The 24,528-nt window shown below is 35.6% G+C and overlaps 1 protein-coding gene across 9 annotated transcripts in view; it reads left to right on the top strand.

The window, feature by feature from the left end:
• The window catches only part of STS (steroid sulfatase), a 113,488-nt gene that overhangs the window by 75,802 nt on the left and 13,158 nt on the right, over positions 1-24,528 (top strand). For 7 of the 9 annotated variants that reach the window (XM_021411070.1, XM_021411032.1, XM_021411009.1 and 4 more), the window contains 2 exons: positions 1,909-2,030; positions 19,160-19,258. In XM_021411070.1, coding sequence (XP_021266745.1) covers positions 1,909-2,030; positions 19,160-19,258 — 221 coding nt within the window. The remainder of the gene's footprint in view (positions 1-1,908; positions 2,031-19,159; positions 19,259-24,528) is intronic. The other 2 variants (XM_021411060.1, XM_021411079.1) reach the window with 1 other exon arrangement.

The following is a 24,528-nucleotide window of genomic DNA, read 5'->3' as shown; positions in this document are numbered from 1 at the left end:
ATGATTCATGAAGTGTGTGCAGGAAATGGCAGGGCAGGACATGTGTAGGACATGAAAAATTAGTCAGACTTGCACTGAGACATCCCCTACAAACAGAAACTCTGTCAAACCTAAGCAGTTCAGGCTAGTCTAAATAAGGGCAGATCTTATGCATTTCATTGTAATATTTCTTGAGTGAAGACTCAGGCTTCGATATTCTCATACAACTAGCAGATGTGGGCTACACTCTGTGCAAGACTACTAGAGATATATTACTGGAAACAACTTTTTCCCCATCAAGAATCTGTAGAACAGGGTGTACGCACTAGACATGAATCTGTCCTGCTCTCAGCTTAATGGTGGCCAAGCTTGCAGGGGCAAAACCAGAGCGAATAACTCAGAGAAGAAAACATGACAAATTGAAAATGTAACCCCTTGCTGCCAATAAATTCACAGTCATATCTGTATCATGGCTTAAAAAAGTGGAGTTTGTACCTATCTTGTAGTTATGAAACAGGTCTTAAATAGTCATGAAAATTGACATTGGCATTTAGATGTTTAAGAATTTAAAAAATCTTTTTACAAAATGTTGCTGAAAATGTTTAAAAAAATACTTACCTGCTGATCTGTATACTAGCACAAATGAACTTCATATGAAACTTCTTGTAAAAACTGTAATTCAAACAAAGTATAAAATACAGATTATTTCTGTCTCATCAGCTGATTACAGCTATTCAGTAGCTTAGTTTATGGAAACATTTAACTGACTTGCTTACTATATAACTCTATTTCAATGCAAATTGACATACTTCTTCGAAATATCATCAGAATTGTCCAGCAGCAGAAAGAGAATTTATATCTGTATTCTGCAAAAAGTAATGCCTCCTATTTATTTTCATGGAAACTGCAACAGATACAAAGACCACAATAACACTATTTGATTGGGCAAATTTTCCACTACAAAACGCTATTTTTCAACATAGTTACGACCATTAGCAATGATCAAAAGCCTACGTGCTGCTCAAATAAAAATCTGTACCAGCAGAGGTGATCCACTGTTGCTGTCACCACTGCTGAAACGCACCACCCACCACCTCATTGTGCACACATCCACTGTTTGGTCTCTATAAACATTCAGCAAGCGTTGATGAATTTCAGTAGGAGCCATTTTTTCTGCATGGAGGAATTGAATGACACACATTTGCTTCATATGCACTTCCATGTCAGATACCGTTTTGCCTCCCTGCTGCCGCACAGCAACAAAAGGTAATGGAATATTGGCGGGAAGGTTCATCCTCTACTGCCATACCACCACCTGCCTCTGACATTGTGGGCCAACATAATAAATTAGGAGTCATTACCTTTGGAACAGCCCTTGTGTTTGTGCGTGCATATGTATTTGTGTGTGTGTGTGTGTGTTTTTATATGTTGTCGATAAACACATATTTATACATAGTTCATTTTCAGCATTGAAATTACTAGTTCTGTGTTAAATTCTGGCATTCATAATTTACTGGACATAGTTATTACCATTGCTTCAGGGAATACAGGCACAGTATAGCAGAGATTTCTCTGGTCATAGTTGTTACTTCAGCCAGACTACTTCCAAGCAACTTGAACAGGTGTATGTTTACATGCAGAGGGCTGTGTTCTAGCAATTTATACACATATGTCTGATATCATTCTCAGCAAGACAAGAGAAAAGTGGAATGAAGAAGCAATCATTCGTAGTGGCAAAATATAAAAGTAATGCTTTCTTAAATAATGTAGAAGTCAAAGGGGAAGGCTTTTACCCAAACTGGTCAATTGGAAGCGACCATTCAGATCATGAGAGCTAGATTTCAAGAAGTGAAAATGCACATTTATAATATCTTCTCAGAAAGGGGAAGTTTGGATTATTCTTCTGAATTTCAAATCTTTATTACTCAGAATTATTGATGGACATGATCTGATGCCTTTACTTCAAGGAAAAGTTATCCGATCGAAGCATGAATTTCTCTTCCATTACTGTAATGCATATTTAAATGCAGTGCGCTGGCATCCAGGAAACAGTAAGTAAACTCACCTACTCAAACTTTAAATATTTAATATAATTGTTATTGCATCTTGAAAAGAATAGTGACTTGGACTGTAGTAACAAATAAATTGCTTAAAATATCTAACCATTCTCCATTATTTTTTTCAGTTTTCTTTAGCTATAATACACCTATTCACAGAGCCATTTCACTGTCTTACATTTGTTTGTTGCTGTGCATTAATATTACATATGAAGACAATACTGAGATCTGTTTTTTAAACTTCCCTGGAATATAGTCTGTTTTGCAGAACAAAGTAGTCAAGGTTAACTGTTACATCTGTCTAAAAATGTACGGATAATAGGATGGCTTGCTGAGTAACAGCTTGAATATGATGCCAACCTGGCCGTTTTTATTACTGAAATAACAAAGCATAGAAGTATCACTGAGTCATAGTCATTATTCAATAAATTAATTCAGGATTATACGTAACCTTTTCATGCTTTTTATGAACTTGCCTACTTATACTCTCCTTCTTAACCAAAAGCTCACTGTTTCTGATAGCATTGTCCACAATAACTAGAGCATGTTTCCCTTCCCATAAAAATCTCAGGGCTGAATGAAACTGAGTGTGTGGTTTTCACATATCAATCAACATTCAAAGTGACTTATATTACTGCTTAAAAATGAAGATTTGGAACAACCCTTTGATGTAGCATTTTTGGTTAATATAACTGTTATATGTAATATTTTCCCTTTTCCTAGTTTAAGGAATAAGATAGAGTGTAAGCCTGCAGATGACTAATAAGACCAAGTTTCCAACTCATTTCAAATCTGCAAATTAAATCCTTTTCCAAAGCACTTAAAGCAAAAAAAAAAACCTACATCAGTGTTTTGTATTTACTAGAACTTTGCCTATACATCTTGCATTTGATAAATAACCATAAGGAAGAACCAAACAATAGGAAAATGTGTTTATCTAATGCCGTTTTTTTATCTGTGGTTGGATGTAATTATTCTGCTTCATAAGGAGAGAAGCAGGCAGAGCTCCAGGCAGACAGAAGGTTTTTCTCGCTAATGCACGTTTATGAGATGAAGTATCCCCTTATCTGAGCAAAGGGTCAACTTTGTTAGTCACTGAAGGGGAGTTTAATGAGAAATGAAGGGGAGCAATGATGAGGGACTAGTCTACTTTGTTTACTGAGGGAAAACAGTTTAGAGTGTGATTTTCCTTTTATTCTTCCTCCAAAGCAAGCGAAACGTAAAGCCTATTCAGAATCTGACAATAACATTGTCATAAGACTGATTTCAGAAAGGAAGCATATTTAATGGGACATTTTTTCAGCCTACTGTATAGTATGAGAAAAAGAAATAGTTAAATATTCATTTCTGCTTTCTTTTGAATCAGACCCATAGAATAGTTCTCCTTCAGTTTTACTTATTCAATCTCAGATCTTCAGAAATGCCTTTTCAACTTAGACAACACAAACATATTTTTAAATATATTTATTGCAGTCAGCTAAAGTTTTGTGCCTGTTTACCTCTCTCTCATGTTATTGTTGTGTAGAGATAAATATACTTGCATTACAGCTGCATGCACCCTGATACTATCAGCATTGTTGTGAGTACTCATGTGGAAAAATTAGTATGGTTGTTTTTTCTTCTGATATCTCAGCAACTCTACATGAAGCAATTGATAAGTTTGAAGTGTATTATATTATTAGTTAGTGTATTAACTGTTCTCTAGCCTCCCTCCCCTAATCACAGACTCCATTGACAGGCAATATTTCTGCAATAACTAAGTGATATTATATTTTCATAAGTGAAAACACTGCTAAAGGAGAAATGTAATATAATGCACTTTTTTTTTTTTTTTTTTTTTGGAGAAGCCATTATTTCAGTCATTTAATTCAAAGTTTTTCCAAAGCAACCAAGAACTAAACTAGAAGTATCCTATAGCATCAGCTCATTTAATATACTTAGGAACATATCCAAGAAAGCAGATGAAGCTACCTTCATTAAAAACATGATGGAGAGTTGAACAATTTTCACTTAACCTCAGGTAGAGTATGATCAGTTTCACGTACATGCAGGCTTCAGTGTTTAGGTAGCTCTGATCATCCTCCCTGAGTCCACATATATCCATGTCTTACATACCTTGTGGCCTAATAAGCACCACATTCTTCCATGAGCACACACATTTTCCAGTATCCAGAAATGGCTATAACATCTCACATCTTATAGTTGTGTCTTTTCAATGACTGTGGTGAAACAAACAGCACTCAATTCACAAAGGACAACAAGAAGCAGATACTTGATATGCTTAAGTATAGTCTCGAGAACTTATGTAAGAAAAAAACAGCAAATTCTTGAGAAAAACATCAGAAACTATTGTCTCTTTCTGTTTACTGTAAGAAGTCTTTTAGACTAGGAAAGACTTATGTTGTTCTTGAGCTGTATTTCTTAGATAGTTAACTAGATTGGTTTCAACTACTTTAAAACTGTACAAAAACATGCAGCCTATAGATTATGCTTGTACATATGGGCCAAACGCTAACCATCTCTGCCTCTCACTAGGACTGAAGCCTCTCACATGGCTTAGTGGAAGACATTGTGATTATGTGGAATGAATAATCCCAGCTAAGTTCATCTTCTGCACTGGTCTGGTGGTAGACCCTTATTAGAAGTATCCAGTTGACTGACTACATTGTAGACTGATGGTCCCTTCTTCATCAAATACGTAATTTCTCTTAATTTAAATAAGTGTATTTTTTGAAGCATGAACAGCAATGTAGAAAAGAAAACTTAAGAATTACATCAAAAGAAATGTGGCCAGCAGGTTGAGGGAGGTGATCCTGCCCCTTTACTCTGCGCTGGTGAGGCCTCACCTGGAGTACTGTGTCCAGATGTAGAGTCCTCAGTGTAGGAGAGACATAGACCTGTTGGAGTGCGTCCAGAGGAGGGCCACAAAAATGATCCAAGGGATGGAACACCTTGTCTATGAGAATAGGCTGAAAGAGCTGGGGCTGTTCAGTATGGATAAGAGAAGGCTCCGAGGTGACCTGATAGTGGCCTGTCAGTATCTAAAAGGGACCTACAGGAAAGAGGGTACAGACTCTTTAGCAGGGTCTGTGGTGATAAGACAGGATAAATGCTTTCAGATGTAAAGAGAGCAGATTTAGTTTTGATATAAGGAAAAAGTCTTTTACACTGAGAGTGGTGAGGCACTGGAACAGGTTGCCCAGAGAAGTAGTGGAAGCCCCATCCCTGGAGACTTGCAAGGTCAGGCTGGACTAGGCTCTGAGCAACCTGTGGATGTCCCCATTCATTGCAGGGGATTTGGACTAGACGACCTTTAAAGGTCCCTTCCAAGTCCCTTCCAAAGATTCTATGACTAACTGCTAAGAAATATGTTATTTTTTATTAATTAAAGTACAACTCATTCTAAACATATAGAAAAAGTACATATATTTCCCATAAGCACCTCTTAATGCTTATATTCTCATATTTCCTACTGTATTTTTTTCTGGGAAGTCTTAGTTTGTATGTCAGCCTCAGCTTCTATATTTCATTTTTTTTTCCCCTAGATAGTCAAAGCATAGGTTTAGCTTTGACCCTAAGGAAAAACTGCATACACCAGGGAATGTGGAGGGAACAAGAGTTCTGCTTAGTCAATCAGTCTTCTGTTGCTTGCATCACTCCTCAGTTCACTTAATAACTTTATCTTTGACATTGTTAGATTTCTACCGTCCTTCAGTAGAGAAATGAAAAATGTTTTTTGGCTTTCTTTTTGAATCATAGGCTACATAATATGAAACAGAGAAATTTGGTGTAGGTGAAATCTGTAGTATTTGCACACCTTTCCTCTACTTGCATGCTTCTAAAGTCTGACTTCAGCAGGTGTGCTTCTCACATCACCCAGGGAAGTTCGGAAACTTAAAAGTGTACAATTAGTATTGCTGAATATTTTACATTTTTATGTTTACAGTCTAGACATTCCTCATAACCAGATCAATGCTCGTCTTCATGAAAATATATTAGGTCGGTTACAACACTCACAGTGTATTTTTCCCTTCATCAGCCCTTTGAAGGAGCATTTAGAGAATGTGTGCTACATAATGCTCTTCTCAACAAACAGTTCAAAATGTAAGCCTTATCCTGGATGTGAGAAAAAGAATCTGTCCCTTTCTTTTGCTCTCCTCTCTGAGCCAAAGAAAAGAGGCTAACACCATCTTCTTCATCTCTCTGATTCACTTGCATTTTGCCTGATACTGAAAAAGAAAGAATGAAATACCAGGCAATTTCCTTTGCTTACAATTCTCGTTTCTCTCTCATAGACACATGAGTGCTAACACATGCTATAAGGCCTTGAAAACAATAAAGACATCCAGTCCAAATTATTGGAAGGTGACTTCCTGTTACTCTGAAACCTTACGAATATCTGTAATTTAATTTCTCTCTTGTGTACAGATTGGAAGATCTTATAACGGTGTCAGCAAAGTACTGTGATTTTCCATTATCAATGCATATTCTCCACAATTTCCTGTTGTACCATATAAGTACCAATATACAGAAGCAGCAGCTGTGAAAAAAAATATTAGCTTTTTATTCTGCTTAGTCTAGTATAATTACTTAGGCTTTTTAGTCATTAAACATTCAAATTTAAAACAAATCAGGTGTATGTTCTGCCTTGATTTTCTTAAACTGAGACAGAGTTTCATATAGAGCTGTTAGCTGTATGCATCAGATAATGCTTTGGCCTAATTTAACTCATCACACATTCTTCTGCTAGTGCAAGTAGACTGATACTTGTGTACTTGCTAAAGCTATAATTTAGCATAACTGAACACTAAAAAATATCAAGAACTCTGTCTCTAGCACATTTGTGGCCTATGAATCAGTATTATTAAAATGCATTGCTATGACAACTTAATTATAAGGAGAGAATTCATCAGATACAGAGTAAATCTTCAGCTGAAGGGAACTGTTGCATCTTTCAGGTTCCTCTGGCTGTGGGCAAAATTTGAATTTGATAAAGAGGGAATATTTTGTAACCCTGCTTAATAAACATTGAAAAATCTTATGCAGTACAGTTTGTATTATAAAGAAATAACAACATTCACAATATATTGTTACTAATAATACAAATACTATAATATTTCTGATAAATGCTACAGTGACTCTCCTGGCAATGCTTTACATTTTCTACTTCAAAATGGATTTCATTATTCAGTGGCAGCTATTTTTATTCTAAGAAAAGAGAGGAATATAAACATGCAATACATGTTTGCATTATTAGCAAAATATGTAGTGACTTGTGTGCTAGATTTCTGTGCTAGTAAGTGATTGTAAAATTGGCATTTTAGAATTATTTTCTTCCATATGCTGAATTTGTCATTCAGTAAAAAAAAAGAACAAGAGATGCGCTATAGCAGGTTTGACTGAGGCACAGTAGACAGTAGAATCAAACTGGCACATCATACAAATATGACTTTTAAAGGCTGTAGAATTTCACTGAAAAACTTTAGTTTAGTTTACATGAAAAGACTCTTTGTTTCAGCAAAGGAGGAAAAGACGGACAATATTATTGGTTATAAAAATGTAAATACGGTGAAATGATCTTTTCTATCTATGCACACTTGTCTTCTACAAAGGACAAAATAATCAGTTTACAAATGTCGAGATCTAATGTACTAGCAATCAACAGGAAGACTGTAAACGTATCAAATACTAAGTCCTTATAAGTTTTTTGAAAATCTGATAAGATAAATCTAAATGGTGATATGCTCTGTTATCTGATATTTTAGCCAAAGATTTCTTGCTGAAATAGGATGTTTAATATGGAATAATGCCAGGTAAAGATTTTGATCTTAATGTTGAAGCTTATATTAACTCCTTGAAAGTGCGTTAACTGCAATCCAGAGATATATCTTCAGTGCTATTCTGTTTGAGGAAAGCATAGTTCAGTTCAAAACCATTGGACAGGTGATGAAAATGTGTCAGAATATTACCTTTGAAAGGAAAGTTTTCATAAAACTTACCTCTATCTAGCTTGTGAGCATAGCTCTTATGAAAATTTCCACTTAGCTTCACTTAAAAAGTAGGACACATTTCAATTATTGCTTATTCTGAGTTTCTTGTATCTTGGGATCTATTACAATTGCTGGCAATAGCTCAATCAAATCCACCATTCAGGGATTCTTTCTATGTTATTATAGAATTCATAGCTATTGTGATTACTAGTTATTGCAACGCCCTCCAACAACCAGTTGTCCACAGTATTCCATGACAGATATTTTCTTCTTCAGATAGGAGTGAGGACATCTTTCTAGTCATGTATTTAACCTTTTCTGCAGCATCAGTTGTTACATGATTAAAACAATAAAAACAATGAGGGTTATCTTCTATTTTGCAGGTTTTAGTCCAATAAGTGGGAAAGATTTACAGAATCTGTAAGGTTCTGTAAAGGTCATAATAAAGAGAAAAAGCAGGAAAGATGTGCTCAGAATTGCCATTTTAAAAGAACTTCTAGTTTTGACAGGTATTGCCTTTTATGTGAGATGGAATTAAAATAATATTCACTTCTGAAGAGGTGAGAGTAAGAAAAGGAATGTTTTGCATTTTTCCTTACCCCTTGAGAGGAATATGTTATTCATACTGTAAGGCGAAGTAAGGCTTACATTGTTATTGAAGAGGGCTCACGTTATTTACAGAATCATTCTTACTTTCATTTTCATTAGTATCATATTGAGTCTTAACTAAAAATTGTAGACTGAATTCATATGCTTAAGGAATGGCAATTTGTGAACACAATATTGTCATTAGAGAGTATGCGGAAGACAGAGTCTGGGTAGATACTGAAAACTGAGAAACCCTATGAAGCTCTATGGAACCAATCTGAAAATCTTATTTTTGCAATCAAATTCTCAGTGCAGGAGTAGGTAGGTGGAGCTAGTAGTTGTCTGTAGCAAGTGGAAATGCATTAGTTTGCAAATGAGAGAGATTTTGGATTGAAGGTGGTGGCAATATACTTCTATTTAAAAAATTCTGCCCCTTTCTTGTTTGGCCCTCTTTGAGCATTTAAGAAAGAAAACCCTTCACAGGTTATCCACACAGTAAATTAGCAGCTCAGTTTTCTCTGAAATAGAAAACATTTGCGATCTCTTCTCTCTGGTGACAGTAATAGGACCCAAGGGAACAATAGGGCAGGCCTGCATGAGGAAAGGTTTGGGTTGGGGATTTGGAAATGTTCTTCACCAGAGGGTGGTCAGACACTGGAACAGACTCCCCAGAGTGGTGGTCATGGCACCGAGTCTGCATGAATTCAAGAAACATAAGGACAATGCTCTCAGGCATAGGGTTTGAATTTTGAGTGGTCCTGTGTGGAGGCACAGGTTGGACATGGTGATCTTCATTGATACCTTCCAACTTGGGATAGTCTATGATTCTATTATTCTATCTCCAAATATCTGTTATTTGAAATATATTATTTGTTGTTCTACTCTCTTATATAATAAAGAATTTGCAATTCATACATTCACTGAAGCCTTGTAAGTAGGTTTCCTACCTCTAATTCATTAATTTCAAAGTAATAAGAAAGTAATTTGTTCCTTGTGTTCTTTGATTTACCATGAATGAATGTTACATTGTAGGTTCACAAGTGAACAGTCAGGTGTGGTTGTCATACCCATTTGCAGAACCAGTATCCTTGCATAGGTGTTTCCTATTCTTTTGCTTGCTTTCTTTGTGGTGAACAAAGGATGCTGGTGCAGATTAGTAAGGATTCACATTGTCACAAGAATGCCAAATGTTATCATTTCTTGCTTTCCTTGCTGAACAATACAAAAGAAGATAAATTTAATAGAAAATTGATCTGGGAAGTGACCATCTTCTTTTGCACAACACGTTTATAAGGAGAGATAATAATACCATGTGACCATAACTGTCATCAAGGAAACGTTTTGTTGTCTTACAGTGAAATATCTTTTTCTTTAAATCAAATCTTATCATAACAACTTCATACATTTTCTCAGAAAATAAATGCTTTGAAAGGATGAGAAATAAGGGATTTGAAGAAGAAAGATTTTTCTATTGTCACAAAGATTTTTGCTTTCTAGTTGGAATAGACTTCTTTAGTTATAGTAAAATTGATGCAGCAACAGTTTTGTCTGAGAGAGCCATTCCACCAGCAAAAGACCATATTAAATGTCCTTTGACATAGACATTAAACACACAGACTTTCTTTCAGTGATCATATAATACTGCTTTTTCTTCATATAAAAATAGCAACCATAACATAGTTGTCTATCGAATCCAAGATATCTTGACCTAAATTAATAATGTTCTTAGTGAACAGAGAAAGGTTGACAGTTTTCAGTGATCATAAAAAGGCAAAGGCATTTAAAGTAGCTAATTCAGTATTATTTAAACTTCAGCATGAATGGCTTGCTGTCAGATACTGTGTCATGCACTTATGACAGAAAAAGGAAAAAAAAAGAAGGATCTTACTGATTTTTTTCTTTTTTTCTGTATAATCTACAGCTAACAGTTCAATAAGAAAAAAAGTCTGAGTTAAAATACTTGTCTGATAATTTTTTTCTATTCAGACAGTTAATGGGAGTAAAAACAAATACAAATAATAAGTACGTAAGAGTAGCTAAAAATGTGCTGCAAATTTCAAAAATGAATTTCATCTTACCAAATAAGGTAAAACATGGTTCTTAAACGATTTCTAGAGCATTTCACTTCCAAAAATGTCTTCTGTTCAGTGTTGCATTTGAGCCTGAAACATTTTGTTTATTACATTCAGAACATAGCACTCATCCATCCTAATCTAAGGATCAGATTCAAATGGCATTTATCATCTTAGGCAATGTTCTTCAAAGGTAGTAGTTATTGCATGCACAACCCACATAAAGTATTCTGCATGCCACAGCCTCTGCCATACTATTACACCTAGAAAAGTAAGTGAAGTATCGGTTTACTGAAGAAATTCCCTGGAAACCTGACTGTCAAGAGTTGCATGAATTCTCAGTAAATTACAAAAGACCGTGCTGTGAAGCACGGAAAAAATATTTACAGATTAAAACATTGAATGCTCAGAGAGTAGGTGCACATGGACAATATTATGCTGGGAGTCAATGTGTGCCTATGGACAATGTGCACTATTTAAGTGTAGGTGCTTTCCAAATATAAGTCCTCATTAGTACTTTGGAAAGCCAAAAGAACAAGAAATCAGTATAAATGTCATCAGCTTGAGAAAGGCTCATGCCTCAGTGTGAACAATGACCTTCCTGTTAATTTCAAAACTTTGTATTTGATATCAAAGAATTAGGGGATACATAATACATTAAATGCATTAATAGGTTTATTTTAGGTCAAGAATAATTCCTGAACACAAATGTCCAAGTTCAGTTTCATGGTTAATGGAAGTATAATTTGTCAGTGGATAGAACAGAAACTGGGAACTGCAAAAATACAGGTTGTTTGTTCACCTGCTTCTGTTCATTCAGCCCTTCCTGAGAAGAACTGCTAGGTCATTTAGAAGTTCTGGTGGTGTCAAGAATACCAAGTAGCTCAAAACACCAAGACTATGTAGAAGCAACAAAAAGCTGACCTAGAGCACCATGCAGATGTTCACAAGGAGTCTGAAATGATTGAGAAAAGGTACTGCAAAATGCTTTGACTAGATTTTGGAATTTGATGCTAAACAGATTTTACACTGCCTGTAGTTCCTGAGCATTATCAAAGGCCTCTTTCCCTCCTCCCTCACTTTAATATACCAAAATATTTCAGGTCTAAAGGGAAGGAATTGTTTCAATTTCTGCCTGTGCTTTTAAATAGGTGTATGGTGTACTGATTTTTGGAAAAAAAAAAAAAAAGTAGAATTAAATTCTGATAAATACATTTGAACATTTAGTAACTGGCAGGTAAAAGAAATTCTATTACTCATATTACACAGGGTATTTTTGAATATGAGCTTTTAAAGCAGTTAATCCAGTTATGTGTTCACATTTGAAGACAGGAAATATGCAAAAGCAACATACTTCTGTGTTTCCTTGGCATAGCTTAAATTGATAAAAGTTAATAAATTATGTCATAGTGAAGTGGGAAAAATAATTATTTGAATGCAGCAAAGAATTATTCCATTGGTAAGTACTCCTTGAATTTAGGATGTGGCAAATGATTAGAACTAACAAGGGCAATATGTACACGCACAACTGCCTGAGTATTCTCCACAAAGTAATTCTTCATATTGTAAAGCATACTGTAAATCAGTGTACGAGTCGATACGCCATTCATAGAAAAGGGTTGTGGCCATGGCAAGAAAGAGCCAACAACAGTCAACATAGTCTTTGCCTAGACATACAAGAAAAATTGCCCACAACAATTGTCTTTCCTAACAGATTTCAAGAATTTTGTTCAGTTTGTGGATTCATTGACCTCAGATATATGCTCACCCTTTGATTAAATTTTGTGTTTCAGTTGCTATGTATTCTGACAAGGTGTATGAGAGCACACTATGTCTCAGGCGGAGAGAGGAGCACATTTAGGAGGACTTAAAGCATCTGTGTTCTTTGGTGATCCAACGGTCCACATGGCTGTGTAACATGTCTGTACTCTTCTGATAAGATTTGATATACACTTGGGAAGACAGCTGTAGAAGCTGGCAACCTATTTTACATTTAGTTTTGGAGTCTTTTTATGATAGACAGACAAGAATAAAGTAGTGGTCCAAAATCTGGAAGTTAAAATCAGATGAACTTATGAGAATCAGCAAGTCAGAGAAAGCCTTCAAAGTGAAGGTGAGGATTTGGGTCATAGGAAAATTGCTTACCAAGTCTGTCTGCCTGGCCTGATTTCCTTTTGAATGCAGTTTGATTGGGAGATTTCCAAATCTCTAATCCTAACTGAAATGCAGACTCCTTTCTATGTCTCCATGCCCCAAGACCATGGGTTAGAATACAATGTATTGGCAAAGAAAGGAGTTTAAGCTTGGGCATGTGAACTAGATGATTCTGGAGGTCTTTTCCAACCTTTATGATTCTATGATTATCTGTTTGGTATGATTGCCAGCCCATTAGAAACATCTTTGGAAATATAAGAAAAATTTCAACAACTATGGAAACATTGCCTGAATTTCTGTATTTTAGTTAGTCTCTTTACTGAGTTGTTGTCACTATCTGTCAATTCTTTTTTGGAGAATAGCAGAGAAGAGGGAGACACTATAGTGAACACAATAGAAAACGTATATTATCCTTACTATTGTCACAGATCTTTAGAGAGTATTTTGGCAAAGAAATCAGCTAAATTGAGAGATGCAGACTGAGTTTGCAGACCTATGGATTAAAAATTGTTTGTAAGCTTCAAAAGCCAAAAAATAACTACCAGTATGTAGATGTTTGTATTTCACAGTATCCTTTGAGTGCTGTCATCGCTCTTAACTACAGTGGGAAGGGAGGGCATATATAAAATTTGTATCTTGCCATGTAATGCAAAAAGCATTTTCAGTTGTCTGGAGGAAGTACAGTGTGTAACTGAATGACTTTAGACAGCAAGCTGTTATCTATTCTATTTATTTATATTACATCCTAAAATAAGGGGATAAGGCCATTAACCTAAGCCATAATCTGTAGGAGCATATTATATGAGTAAAAAGAAGATGAAAAGGTTTTCACGCTCAAATACATGGCTGTCTTTGTTTAACTCAACTTTGTAACTGTCTTGTACAGAAGAACCCAGACTTCATAGTGTTGCAATAACTAATAATAAATGTTGGATTAAATTTGTGTCATAAGTGCACTCTTCAAAGACACTCTGAGCTAAACTAGAGTTATTACATTGAATAATGGTTAGTTATTTAGTTTATGTAGAAGAGCAAGGTAATGAGAAGAAACACCACTGGCAGCAGTGGCCTACGTAACCCTCCTACAACTGTGTTTTACAGGTTGGAAGAAAAAATAACCAGATTCATTTTGCCATGGGAAAAAAAAAGAAATTCTTTGTGACACATGAAAGTGATAGGCTAAAAGTTTTAAGTTAGGAACTGGACTGTAGTCATTTTTAGGATGAAAATCAGACACTGCCTGAAATCATAGCAATTTTGTCTTTTTACACATAAGATTGTAAGGAGATATATAGTATGAAAGATAATGGCTGGAGCTTCCCAGATCTCTTACGGCTTATTTTCTGGTTTGAGATTAACTCACTCCAGAGTTGATTAAATCTCAGCTGAGCACTCTGGTTATTGCGTAGGACTGTTCTATGCTGCTGAATCTCTCCAGTGGGCCCAAGAAAGGCTTTGTTCAGATACAGGTTCGTGCACCAGATAGTTTGAAAAACACCTGGAATTACCAGGGGAAGCTATACATGTCCATTTACATATCATGTAAATATCCATGTGCTACCAGAAAAAAAGACAAGATTTTACTGGCAGGAACTTGGGAAACTGAGGAATTTATGTTTGAAGTTAGAAGGTGTTTCTAAGCAGACATGAATCTAATCTTCAGCAAGGTAGGAACTGAAAGTCGAACATATACACAGTGTAGATTTGTCCAGTATACAAAACATTTGTTATAAGGAAGCAGGAGTGCAATTTTTTTCTAAATAAATAAATAAATAAATAAATGAAATTTAATAGGAGTTGAAGAACACTTGTAAATGCTTGCTTAAACAATTAGCTGAGCACAGAAGTAGCTTCAGTCACAGATAACATTGTGCTCTGCTTAATTTAAGCATGAGATTAGTATTTGGATTCTGAAACTAAAATACAAATACTTTGTTGAACTGAAGGCAAACAAGGTAAAATCATACTCTCAGTAAATTCTTGGGAATTTTGATATTCACTTCAGAAGATCATAACTCTAAAAATGGCATGGAAATGAAATTTGGAATAGACAGTGCAATGAAGAATGGGGCAATCTAAATGAACAAACACCTGCACCAAAATCTTTGTTAAAACTCCAGCAAAAGTTTGTGAAAAATATGTATTTGAAAAAGTTACTAGATAAAACACTGAGTGAAAGGAGCGTGCCAATAAAATGTCTTTGTCTTCAGCAATAAAGGAAATGAATTATAGTAGCACAAAAGTTACAATAGAAGAAACCATCTATCAAGAAAGCTCTAAAAAATACATTGTAGGGAACAATCATGCAGTGGCAGGGGAATGAGGTAGATGACAAAAAGAAAATTCGTTTGAAATACCTGAAATGAGCTTTTGTTCTTATTTCCTAAAACTGGAACAGAGAAAACTGCATATATTAATGTAAGAAAGATATGAACACCACATAAGCAGAGTCAATTCAGATGTATTTTTGCTAGTGACTATTTCAGAGGTCATTCAATGATTCTTACGGATGAGTAAGACATTAAAAAAAATTATGTTTATGAAGAAGGAAGTTTTGTGGATATTTTTGTTTGTTTTCAAGAAAAAGGTCTGCAAAGTTGCTTCTGTATTTTCTGGCTACCTCAGTTAAATATAGGGACTTTAAACATACTTGAGGTGAGATTCACAATCTGTGAATACTTTAGGGTATTTCATAACCAGCAGCATCTTGTGAATAGATATTTGCTACCAAGTCAAATCGAATATGGGCTAGAGAACACTGGAGAGGTAGAAAGTTTGATTCTCTGACTTGTGGCGGTGTCTTACTCTGAAAATGACTACAGTAGAAAGAACTTAACACAAATGCTTTTCACAGGAATCTCTATGATGTTTATGAAAGCAAATCCACTCAGTATCTTTGACTTCTGTCTGGTTATTTTTGCGTAATAAAGAAGCAATTATGGAGCAAAGGACTAACTTCATATTCACGTCGTAAGAGCACTAGGCAATAGATAGAGATATATAGAGAACTGAGAAGAAAAAATAAAATTAACCATCTCTTTTTAAAAGCATCACTTGTTGTGATAAGGGAAACAAAGTACTTTGCAAGAAAGTTGTTCATTGAAGAATGATGACTTAGAGGTAATTGTATTATGGACAACCATGGAACAAGGTTGGTCACCTCTTATCAGGGAGCAACTGGAGCAAGGGGGGCTTTATAAGGGGGCCAAGTCAGGAACTACAAGCGACCCTAGATGTGGAAGTACCCTCACTGGCAGTACCCAAGCAGAATGAGCAGAGCTGAGTGCTAATAACAGGGTCCATCACTAACCCCTAACTAGGTGAACTGGTCTCTAGGTGATTCAAGGTCTATTCATAGAGTCCAGTCAGAAGCAGGAAGAGATAGCAATGAAGACATAGGTGGAAGAAAGGCTACAACCACAGGCAGTCCAGAAATGGGGCTTGGGAGTGGCACTCCTACAGCAATAGTGGTGACCTCAGACTAAGATCAAAAAGGGATCCTGGCACTTGGGCAGGATGTGTGGATGGAGTTCCAACATAGGGCTAGTCAGGGCCAGTAAGGCATGCTGGAGTTCTCAGGGTTCCTGCATCTTAGGTTTTTAGCAAATTCCGAGGGTGGTGCTAACAACAGGCAGGTTTAAGCTTCTGCATCTGATCTGATCTGATCTAATTGTTATCTTTAAAAGAGAAATGAGCAGAATTATTCTCACCCTAACATAGAATTCTAACAAAGGTAAAAAGCAGATCAATGAACAGTGGCAGCTAGCTTTCATAAAAATGAACACATTTCAGAGATCCAGTATTAGGTGAGATGACCAGATTGTCGAATTACATAATAAATAGCAGTAGAGCACTGAGCAGTAAATCCTGAGTGCCTTACATGTAAAATTAGGCCACCTTTTAATCTTGCCACCTTTTTCACAATGTGAAAGAAATGAATGTTTTTCTAAGTGTCAAGAATGACACTGTATGTCTTTTAAAGTTGACTGGGAATTTTAAGATCATGTAATGTAATTAATGTCATTTTTCTTTTAAATCAGCAGAGGTTCAGATAAGAGGCTGCCTACAAAAATGCAGTATATAAGATAGACAGGTTAGACTATGTAGTAAAATACAAGGGATGAATTGTTTTTGCATAACTGAATATCGTTTTATCCATGCATCAGTGTCCTGAAAGATCTGACAAGAATAGTCAGAAAAGCATTGATTAGATACAGATCCTGGCTTGAGTTACACTGGCTTAAAGCTCTTTAAAGTCCAATTAAGAAAGTGCCACTTACTTCTTATGCTCAGTTTTCCTTTTAACACAGAACTAAAATAGTCATTTACTTTGGCTATTAGCATCAACTCTCTGAGAGGTGTTTTTTTTATTTGTTACAAGTAATTGCTATTGCTGATTGGGGCAGCTCTTACTGTGGAGGCATGGGGGTCCTTCCCCACAATCACTTTATAAACCTCAGTAAGACTCATTAAACCTCATTCTTTGTTACCAGCTTTTATCTTAATGGCAACATGCAGTGGCGGTGTAATCTATTAGAGAAATCATACAGAAACTTGTAGGAGTATGTAAGAAGTTTCCATAGACACATGAGCATATTTTTTGCTGTTGCTTACACATTCACATGCTATAATCTTATAGCAAAGTATTTGCTTGAGATTTCTTCAACGGAAGGCAGACCACTTTTCTGTTTTTGAGGGTCACCATCCATGAAAAACATTCAAGTGTCGGCATAATGTGGATTTACTCCAGTTCTCGACTGGTTTATCTACACAAGCCTATGAAAGATTTCAAAAGCAACAAGTATCTAATTTAAAATAGTGAAGATGTGGGAGAAATAAACTTTCCCTTCAGGGATAACTCATGAGTCTTCAGCTCACTTAAACCACATTTTTGCTGGACCAAGTTTTTTCTCCTCTCTGAACTGTGTTCTTTTACCCTGTATTCATCCTTTTCCCATCTCTTTATTTCACTTTCTCTCCCTATTTCTCTGCTCCTAGTCTCACTTATAGTGAATCTCTTTTTGGTTATCTGAATAGATGCTTGTATGTGTCTTTTCTTTCTTTTTTTTTTCTGCAAAAACTATAATAAACTCCGACCTTCACAAGAATTTTCCTGTCATTTGCCTTTTCTGTCTCTTAGTTTTGCAAGTCCATTCATTTCCACTGTTCTCTCTAGGGAAGTCCTTTATTTTCTTACAAGGTGTTGGGTTTTTGTTTTGTTTTTTTTTTTTTTTTTATTCTGTTCGTGTGTGTGGTATTTTTCTTTGTTTTGTTTTGCTTTACTTAACTTTTAGTTTTCTTTTTGGCTTCTTTCCTTGTTCCTGATTTTTTTTTGTTGATATACACTTTATTTTTTTATTTTGCATTCTATCAAACATCTGTATCAATCATTTATTGTTCCTTAGTGAAGGTCATTCTGGTCTTTTCCCCTTGATTACTGAAGTTAGTTTTTTTCTCTTACTTCCAAACTTGCTTTATGAGCATCATCTTTACTCTTCATTTGCCACCTTGTTGGGTTTTTTTTCTCCACATGATTTTACCTCTTTATGGAGCATCAAAATCAAGGAAAAACTCTAAAAGTCCCCAGTGCTCTCACAAATCCCTAGTTTGTTTTCAGTGCTTCAACCACAACAGCTGGAGGAAGCAGAACAAGCATCAAGTGTCATTTACCTAAACTACCCGATTAACTATTTTAATTTGCTGTCTTGAAACTTACATCAGAACAGGTGCAGCTGAATTGGGGTGACAGAGTATGGGCATATTGCTTGGTAGGTGTGAAATAACATCTGAAAGAAAGAAGAGCATTTCTATCTTAAACAGAAAACACAAAACTGTTTATATCAAGCTAAAGAAAATTGACCTAATCATCAGATACACATTTCTGTTACCAATATTTTAGGTAGGAGAATGTTTTCCTTGACAAATATGACAAAACCTTTACTCTATTTTCTTGTCTCAGTTCACTGTGTGATGGTAGAACTAGATGGTCTTAGTGATCTTTTCCAACTGTAATGTTTCAGTGATTCTATGAATGGCAGCAGAATTACTGTGAAGCTATCCAGTAGAGCTATTCATACACTGCGACATGGAGTGCTCTTTTCCCTACTTACTCTAGCTGAGAGAGACAAATAAAGTGGAAAAATTAATTAGATTGTCTTTTTTATTATTTTTAATATTTATTTAATATTTATTCATATTCATAATAAGAACAGAAGCATAAATTCCTAGTTAGCTGATGAAGCTGGAATGAAACAGAGACCTTCTGTATTAAAAAAGGTGTACTTTTTGCATCAGATCTTCAGCTAGTGTTTAATTTCAGGGAATGAGGAATCCCAGCCTGGTTTCCTAGCTGTGCCATTGGAAATTTCAGCATCTCAGAGTCTGTTTCATCAAATAAAAGAGACGCTATCCAATTTTTGTAATTATTCATTGTTTCGTTATTTAAACAAGAGAAATAAAGTAAAAGTAAAGTTGTACTGAAGTGAAAATTAATTTATTTTCTAATTATTTTGAGTTCTGATAGGGCTAATCAGGAATCCTTTTGGGCCTGTTTGTGTATTTTTTGTTTGTTTGTTTTTGCATGAAGTTTATGAAGTTTCTAATATTTTTAAAACACAACAGTTTCTTGCACAGCAAGTGCTTAAAATGTGAAAACTTGACCTGAGAGTTGTCTAAAATCACAAGAGACAAGGGAAATAAAGGAATGATGGGGAAATACATTATATGAAACAAAATATTTCAAATTGTGCTGGAAGTATTTTAGATAGGATTGATCTGAACAGAATTGTTTTAAAAGGATTAACTAAAGCAGGAGTAAGGCTAAAAATGAGCTATTCTTTTTTTTTCCTTTTTTTTCTTTGTACTTCTCTCTCACCTGGTTTGCAAACTAAGGGGTGGGAATAGCTGCATCATGGACAGCATTGGCTGAACCTTCTGGACACTAAACCAGTGAACCACTCCTTATGAAAAAAAAAGAACCTCAAAGTTACAAACTTTGATTGTTTGGATTACTTCATGCTTGACTGAATGGCGTTCACTCTCCAGAATGATTTTACATTAATTGAATGACAGAGCTGAAGTAACCTGTCTTCAAAATAATTCTGAGCTCTCTTCACTTAGGTTCTATATACACTGCAATTAAAATGAGTTCATTCCATTTACAGCCCCAGGAGACTCTTCTCTGATCTTGTTTTTGGTAAGAAGGAGATTTTAGCACATTATAGCACCTCAGAATGGTGAAGCCTGTTTTTCATTACGCCACATGCCTGCCTTCCTTAATCCGGAAAGTAGGAAAATGTCAAGGTTGTTTCCCTTTTCCATCACTTACTGTCAGCTGGAGAGTAGCTGAAGCTTTCTGTGTCCGTATTCCATACCACTAAGGACAAGAAAATGTTCCCATTGCTTTCCTAAAACTAGTCGTCTCTTCAAACTCAAGTATTCATGCTGGCTGGAGAACTGCAAAATGAGGTTTGATTTTTGCATAAAAGTTCACACTGACAGACTACTGAGTTTCTCTTTAAAACCTTAATCTTGTACATGTCCATGTGAAAATAGATAATAGACAACTTCTAGAAATTTTCTTAGGAATAAATTTATATGAGAGATCTTGCTGATTGTCTTTAAAATAACACTCTATGATACATCCTTTTAGTGTTTATGTTTAATTCAGGATTTGGGGGAAGAAGGGTTTCTGCTGCATTTATTGTACATAAATCATATTATTCTGCATCACAAACCTTCAATAAGCGTCTGTTTTCCATTCCTTTCAAGTACTGGTTTCAAAGAAAAGGCTTAGTGAAACAAATTTAAACTTTTCCCCTCATAATTCGACTACCAGCTGCAGCGTCGTGTATTAGCACACTGCCAGGATATCAGATAATATCCATTTCTGTAGTTCTAATTGCTTAATATATGCATATTTTTTCTAAGTTTTCTTTCTGATAAAACCAGAGGACTCAGATTTGTTTTTTTTTTCTTTTCTTTCTCTCTTTCTCTCTTTCTCTCTTCCTCCCTTCCTTTCTCTCTTTATCTTCCTCTCTTTTCTGTCTTTCTTTCTTCCTTCCTTTCCTTCTTTCCATCTTTCTTTCCTTCATTTTTAAATTTCAGACTGATACTGAATTTTTAGCACTATATAAGGAACAATTTTTTTAAACTCCATTTTTGAGTCTAACAAAAAGACTTCCCTTTGCTATGTCATCATTTATATTTAAATGATTCAATTTTAGAAATAAAAATAAATCTTTCAGATTTTCTAAGTACCTCAGTGATTTCTAAAAGTACAAAATATACATATTCAACTACCTGAATCACATGTAAGGAAATTTTCCTGAATTCACATTTGTCCTGAAATTTTTAAAATAAACCAAATTATATTCAGTATTCTTTGGCAGTGTACACAGTTCTAAGCTACTGAATATACAGAATTACTGCTTTTCACTTTTATTATTACTCTGCGTAATTCTGTCTTTGTTTGGATGTGTACTTCTTTCTATTTAAAGGTTAAAGTCACTATCAATTTTCAGATAATTGGTTTTGAATATTTCATTAACATTCTGTGAATCAAAATTTGTTTTAATGTTCAAATTTTGAAAAAATGTCAGGGAAAAATTGTAGGGGTTGGAAGGGACTTCTAGAGATCTTCTACTCCAACCCCACTGGTAAATCAGATTCCCTACAGTAGATTGCAAAGGAAAGTGTCCAGCTGGGTTTAAAATATCTCAAGAGAAAGGGAATCCTCTCTGGGCAGCAGCTTGTTCCAGTGTTCTGTCACTCTCACAGTAAACAAGTTTTTCTTCATACTCAGATGGAATTTCCTGTGTTCCAGTTTGTGCCCATTGCCCCTTGTCCTGTCACTGGGCACTATTGAAAAGAGCCTGGCCCCATCCTCATGACAACTGCCTTTTAGATATTTATGAGCACTCATAAGAGCCCCCTCAGTCTTCTCATCCCCAGGCTGAACAGTTGCAGTTCTCTAAGCCTTTCCTCACAGGGGAGATGCTCCAGGCCCCTAATCATCTTTGTGACTGTCCACTGGACAGTCTCTAGAAGTTCCATGTCTTTCTTGAAATGAGGAGCCCAGAACTGAACACAGGACTCCAGGTATGGCCTCACCAGGGCAGAGCAGAGGGGGAAGATCACCTCCCTAGACCTGCTGGCCACACTCTTTTTAATGTACCCCAGGATGCCATTGTCCCTCTTGGCCACCAGGACACACTGTTGGCACATGGTCACCATGTTGTCCACCAGGACACTCATGTCATTCTCCGCAGGCAAGTTTAAACTTGTCTGTAAATATTTGCAGTAGTTGCTTTGAATTGTTTTTGCATCCTTGTCTTGTAGGTTTGCCTCAATATCAGGAAAATAACTATCTGAATCTTGCATGCCTGTTTACATCACTCAGGATGATAGCATCCACTTTATGTCAGATAGGAATTATTGTTCTCAATTTTTAAAGGACAGAAAGGACAAAAGACAAAATACAATTCTGAGTAGATTTCTCTTTCATTTTTGTCATCCTTAGAAAGTTGGCTGTGTATTGTTACATTCTTAAGTGTGTTGCTCTCATTTCTTATCTATATCTCTTTCTAATTCCACTGGAAAACTAGTACATGCAAAGCATAGGAAATAGATAGGAAATTACCAATAATTTTGTTTGTGCCAACATTATTTTCTGTCTTCAGAATGATATTGACTGCTCTTTAAATGAAGTGAGAATCACATGGGCAATTCAACAAGTGAATAGACTTTTGAAGCAAATCTTTAGCAAGTGTCTGGATTACATGCATTAGATTACTCTAAGTGAATTTTTTTTTTCCAGGGCAAAATGTATTCTTCCATGTTCCTGTTAGCTGCACCTTCCAAACAGGAGGCATGACATTGCATTAGCACTTTTGATTTTAGAAACATAATTTCTATACTGATTTGTGTGTAAATGATCAGTCATTGTTTTTGAAGATGGTAATGAAGAGTTCAGAAGGATAATTCATAGTCAGCTCCTACCAGTTAGCAGATTATCTTGACTCATGAAGAGACTTCAGTGGAACCTTCTTATTCCACTGCAGTTGTTCATCAGCTCACTGTTGTCTTTTGTTTCATATTTTTAGCTCAGGTACTCCATATTCTGCACAGTTCTTCATGCAAGCCTCTTCTACCAACAACCAGTTCTCATGAACTAACATTATGTCTTTGAATATCACTCGGTTATTTTCCACCTACAGTGGGATATAATATGTTGTCTTTTGTCTGAGGTAACAGTAGAGCATCTTAAGATACCCAGATAAATGTATCTAAAGAATATTCTCCATATGACATATGTAGTTCTACAAAAACTCAACAACCAAAACCTTTTTTAAATAGTTAAATTTTTGAAGAGTAAAGGACATACATGCGATATCTACCTTATATAAGATTAGTAGAGAACCTAGAACTTCTGAGTTACTCCAAAGATATAAGAAGCAGGAAGAAAGGAGTCAATCCAGCAATAGCAAGTTATCTGAAGAGTATTTTCAAGTAAGTTTGAACTTTAATCTGCTACTCTGTACAAAAGTTGAAGAGCTGGCTTTAGTTAGAATGTGAGAGCTAAACTTGGCTACAGAGCTCTCTTGAAATACAGGAGAAGTCTGTGGGCAATTGACGTTTGTATGTAGTGCTATGACCAAAGGGTTATGCTCAACTGAGTCTTAACTCAAGGAGAGACCAGCTCATCAATTTGCAATGAAGAACAGACTTGTTTAACTTGTTCTTCTACCAAAAGAAGAAACGAAATAGTATGAACAAAGGAAACGACAACAGTAGCAAGCCTAGATCTACCCACTGCAGATTAAATACAGCAAAAATAAGGTCCAGGCAGTAACACAGAAATAGCTCCTATTTATTTCAAGCCCGTATCGTAAAATAGGATATAGCCCTTGGTAATTAAGCACAGTGCTAGTATAGCAGAAATGACATCTATATCCAGTGTGTCACGTCATCTTGGAAATCTTAATATATTTTACTGAGGTACTTTTATTTACCCTTCTGGCCTCCACCTGTCTATTGGAGTTCTGATTGTCTGTGTGATTATGAGAGAATAAACAGATAGATGAAAGATAATAAAACTGAAGAGGAATCTGTTAAGGAGATCAAATGCTTAGTAATTATGTTCATAGCAGATTTGTGCAAACTAATTGCAACCTATTTTAACTTGAAACTATTTATATGTACACCTTTTGTGACTTTTGCTTTTTTACATGTGCAAAGGAAAGTGATATTCTGAGGACTGAGCAAGTGAAGCCCTTGTGCAATTCACTGAGCAGGAAAAATGGATGCTGAATAAAGAAGCTGTGGAGCACTGGGAAGGGATGTCAAAGGATGCTACAGATATCTAGTTTGCCTTCTGTGTTTTGGAAGGACTCTGATATACTGACTGTGAGGGAACCCTGACAATTTTACAGCTAGGCTCAGTGAAGAAGAGAGATATAGTTATCTTTATATAAGAAGAGAGTCCAAATGGTTTGAAGAACAAAAGTACTGTTAATTATTGAGAGATTAACTTGATCCTTGTAGTTAGCCTTCTGACAAAATGAGATTTTATATCAGCTGAGAGAAACTGGGAGAGAACTCTCCGTTTTTAATATCCTTATACAGCTCATCAGCTTTACAGATTAGAAGTCCGACAGCTCTTTATGTCTCCTAATATATTACACTGGC

The sequence above is a fragment of the Numida meleagris genome, chromosome 1 (genome assembly GCF_002078875.1).
Source record: "Numida meleagris isolate 19003 breed g44 Domestic line chromosome 1, NumMel1.0, whole genome shotgun sequence".
NCBI classification, from domain to species: Eukaryota; Metazoa; Chordata; class Aves; order Galliformes; family Numididae; genus Numida; species Numida meleagris.
The sequence above is the reverse complement of the archived record's forward strand: the minus strand, read 5'-3'. Positions and strand labels throughout refer to the sequence as shown.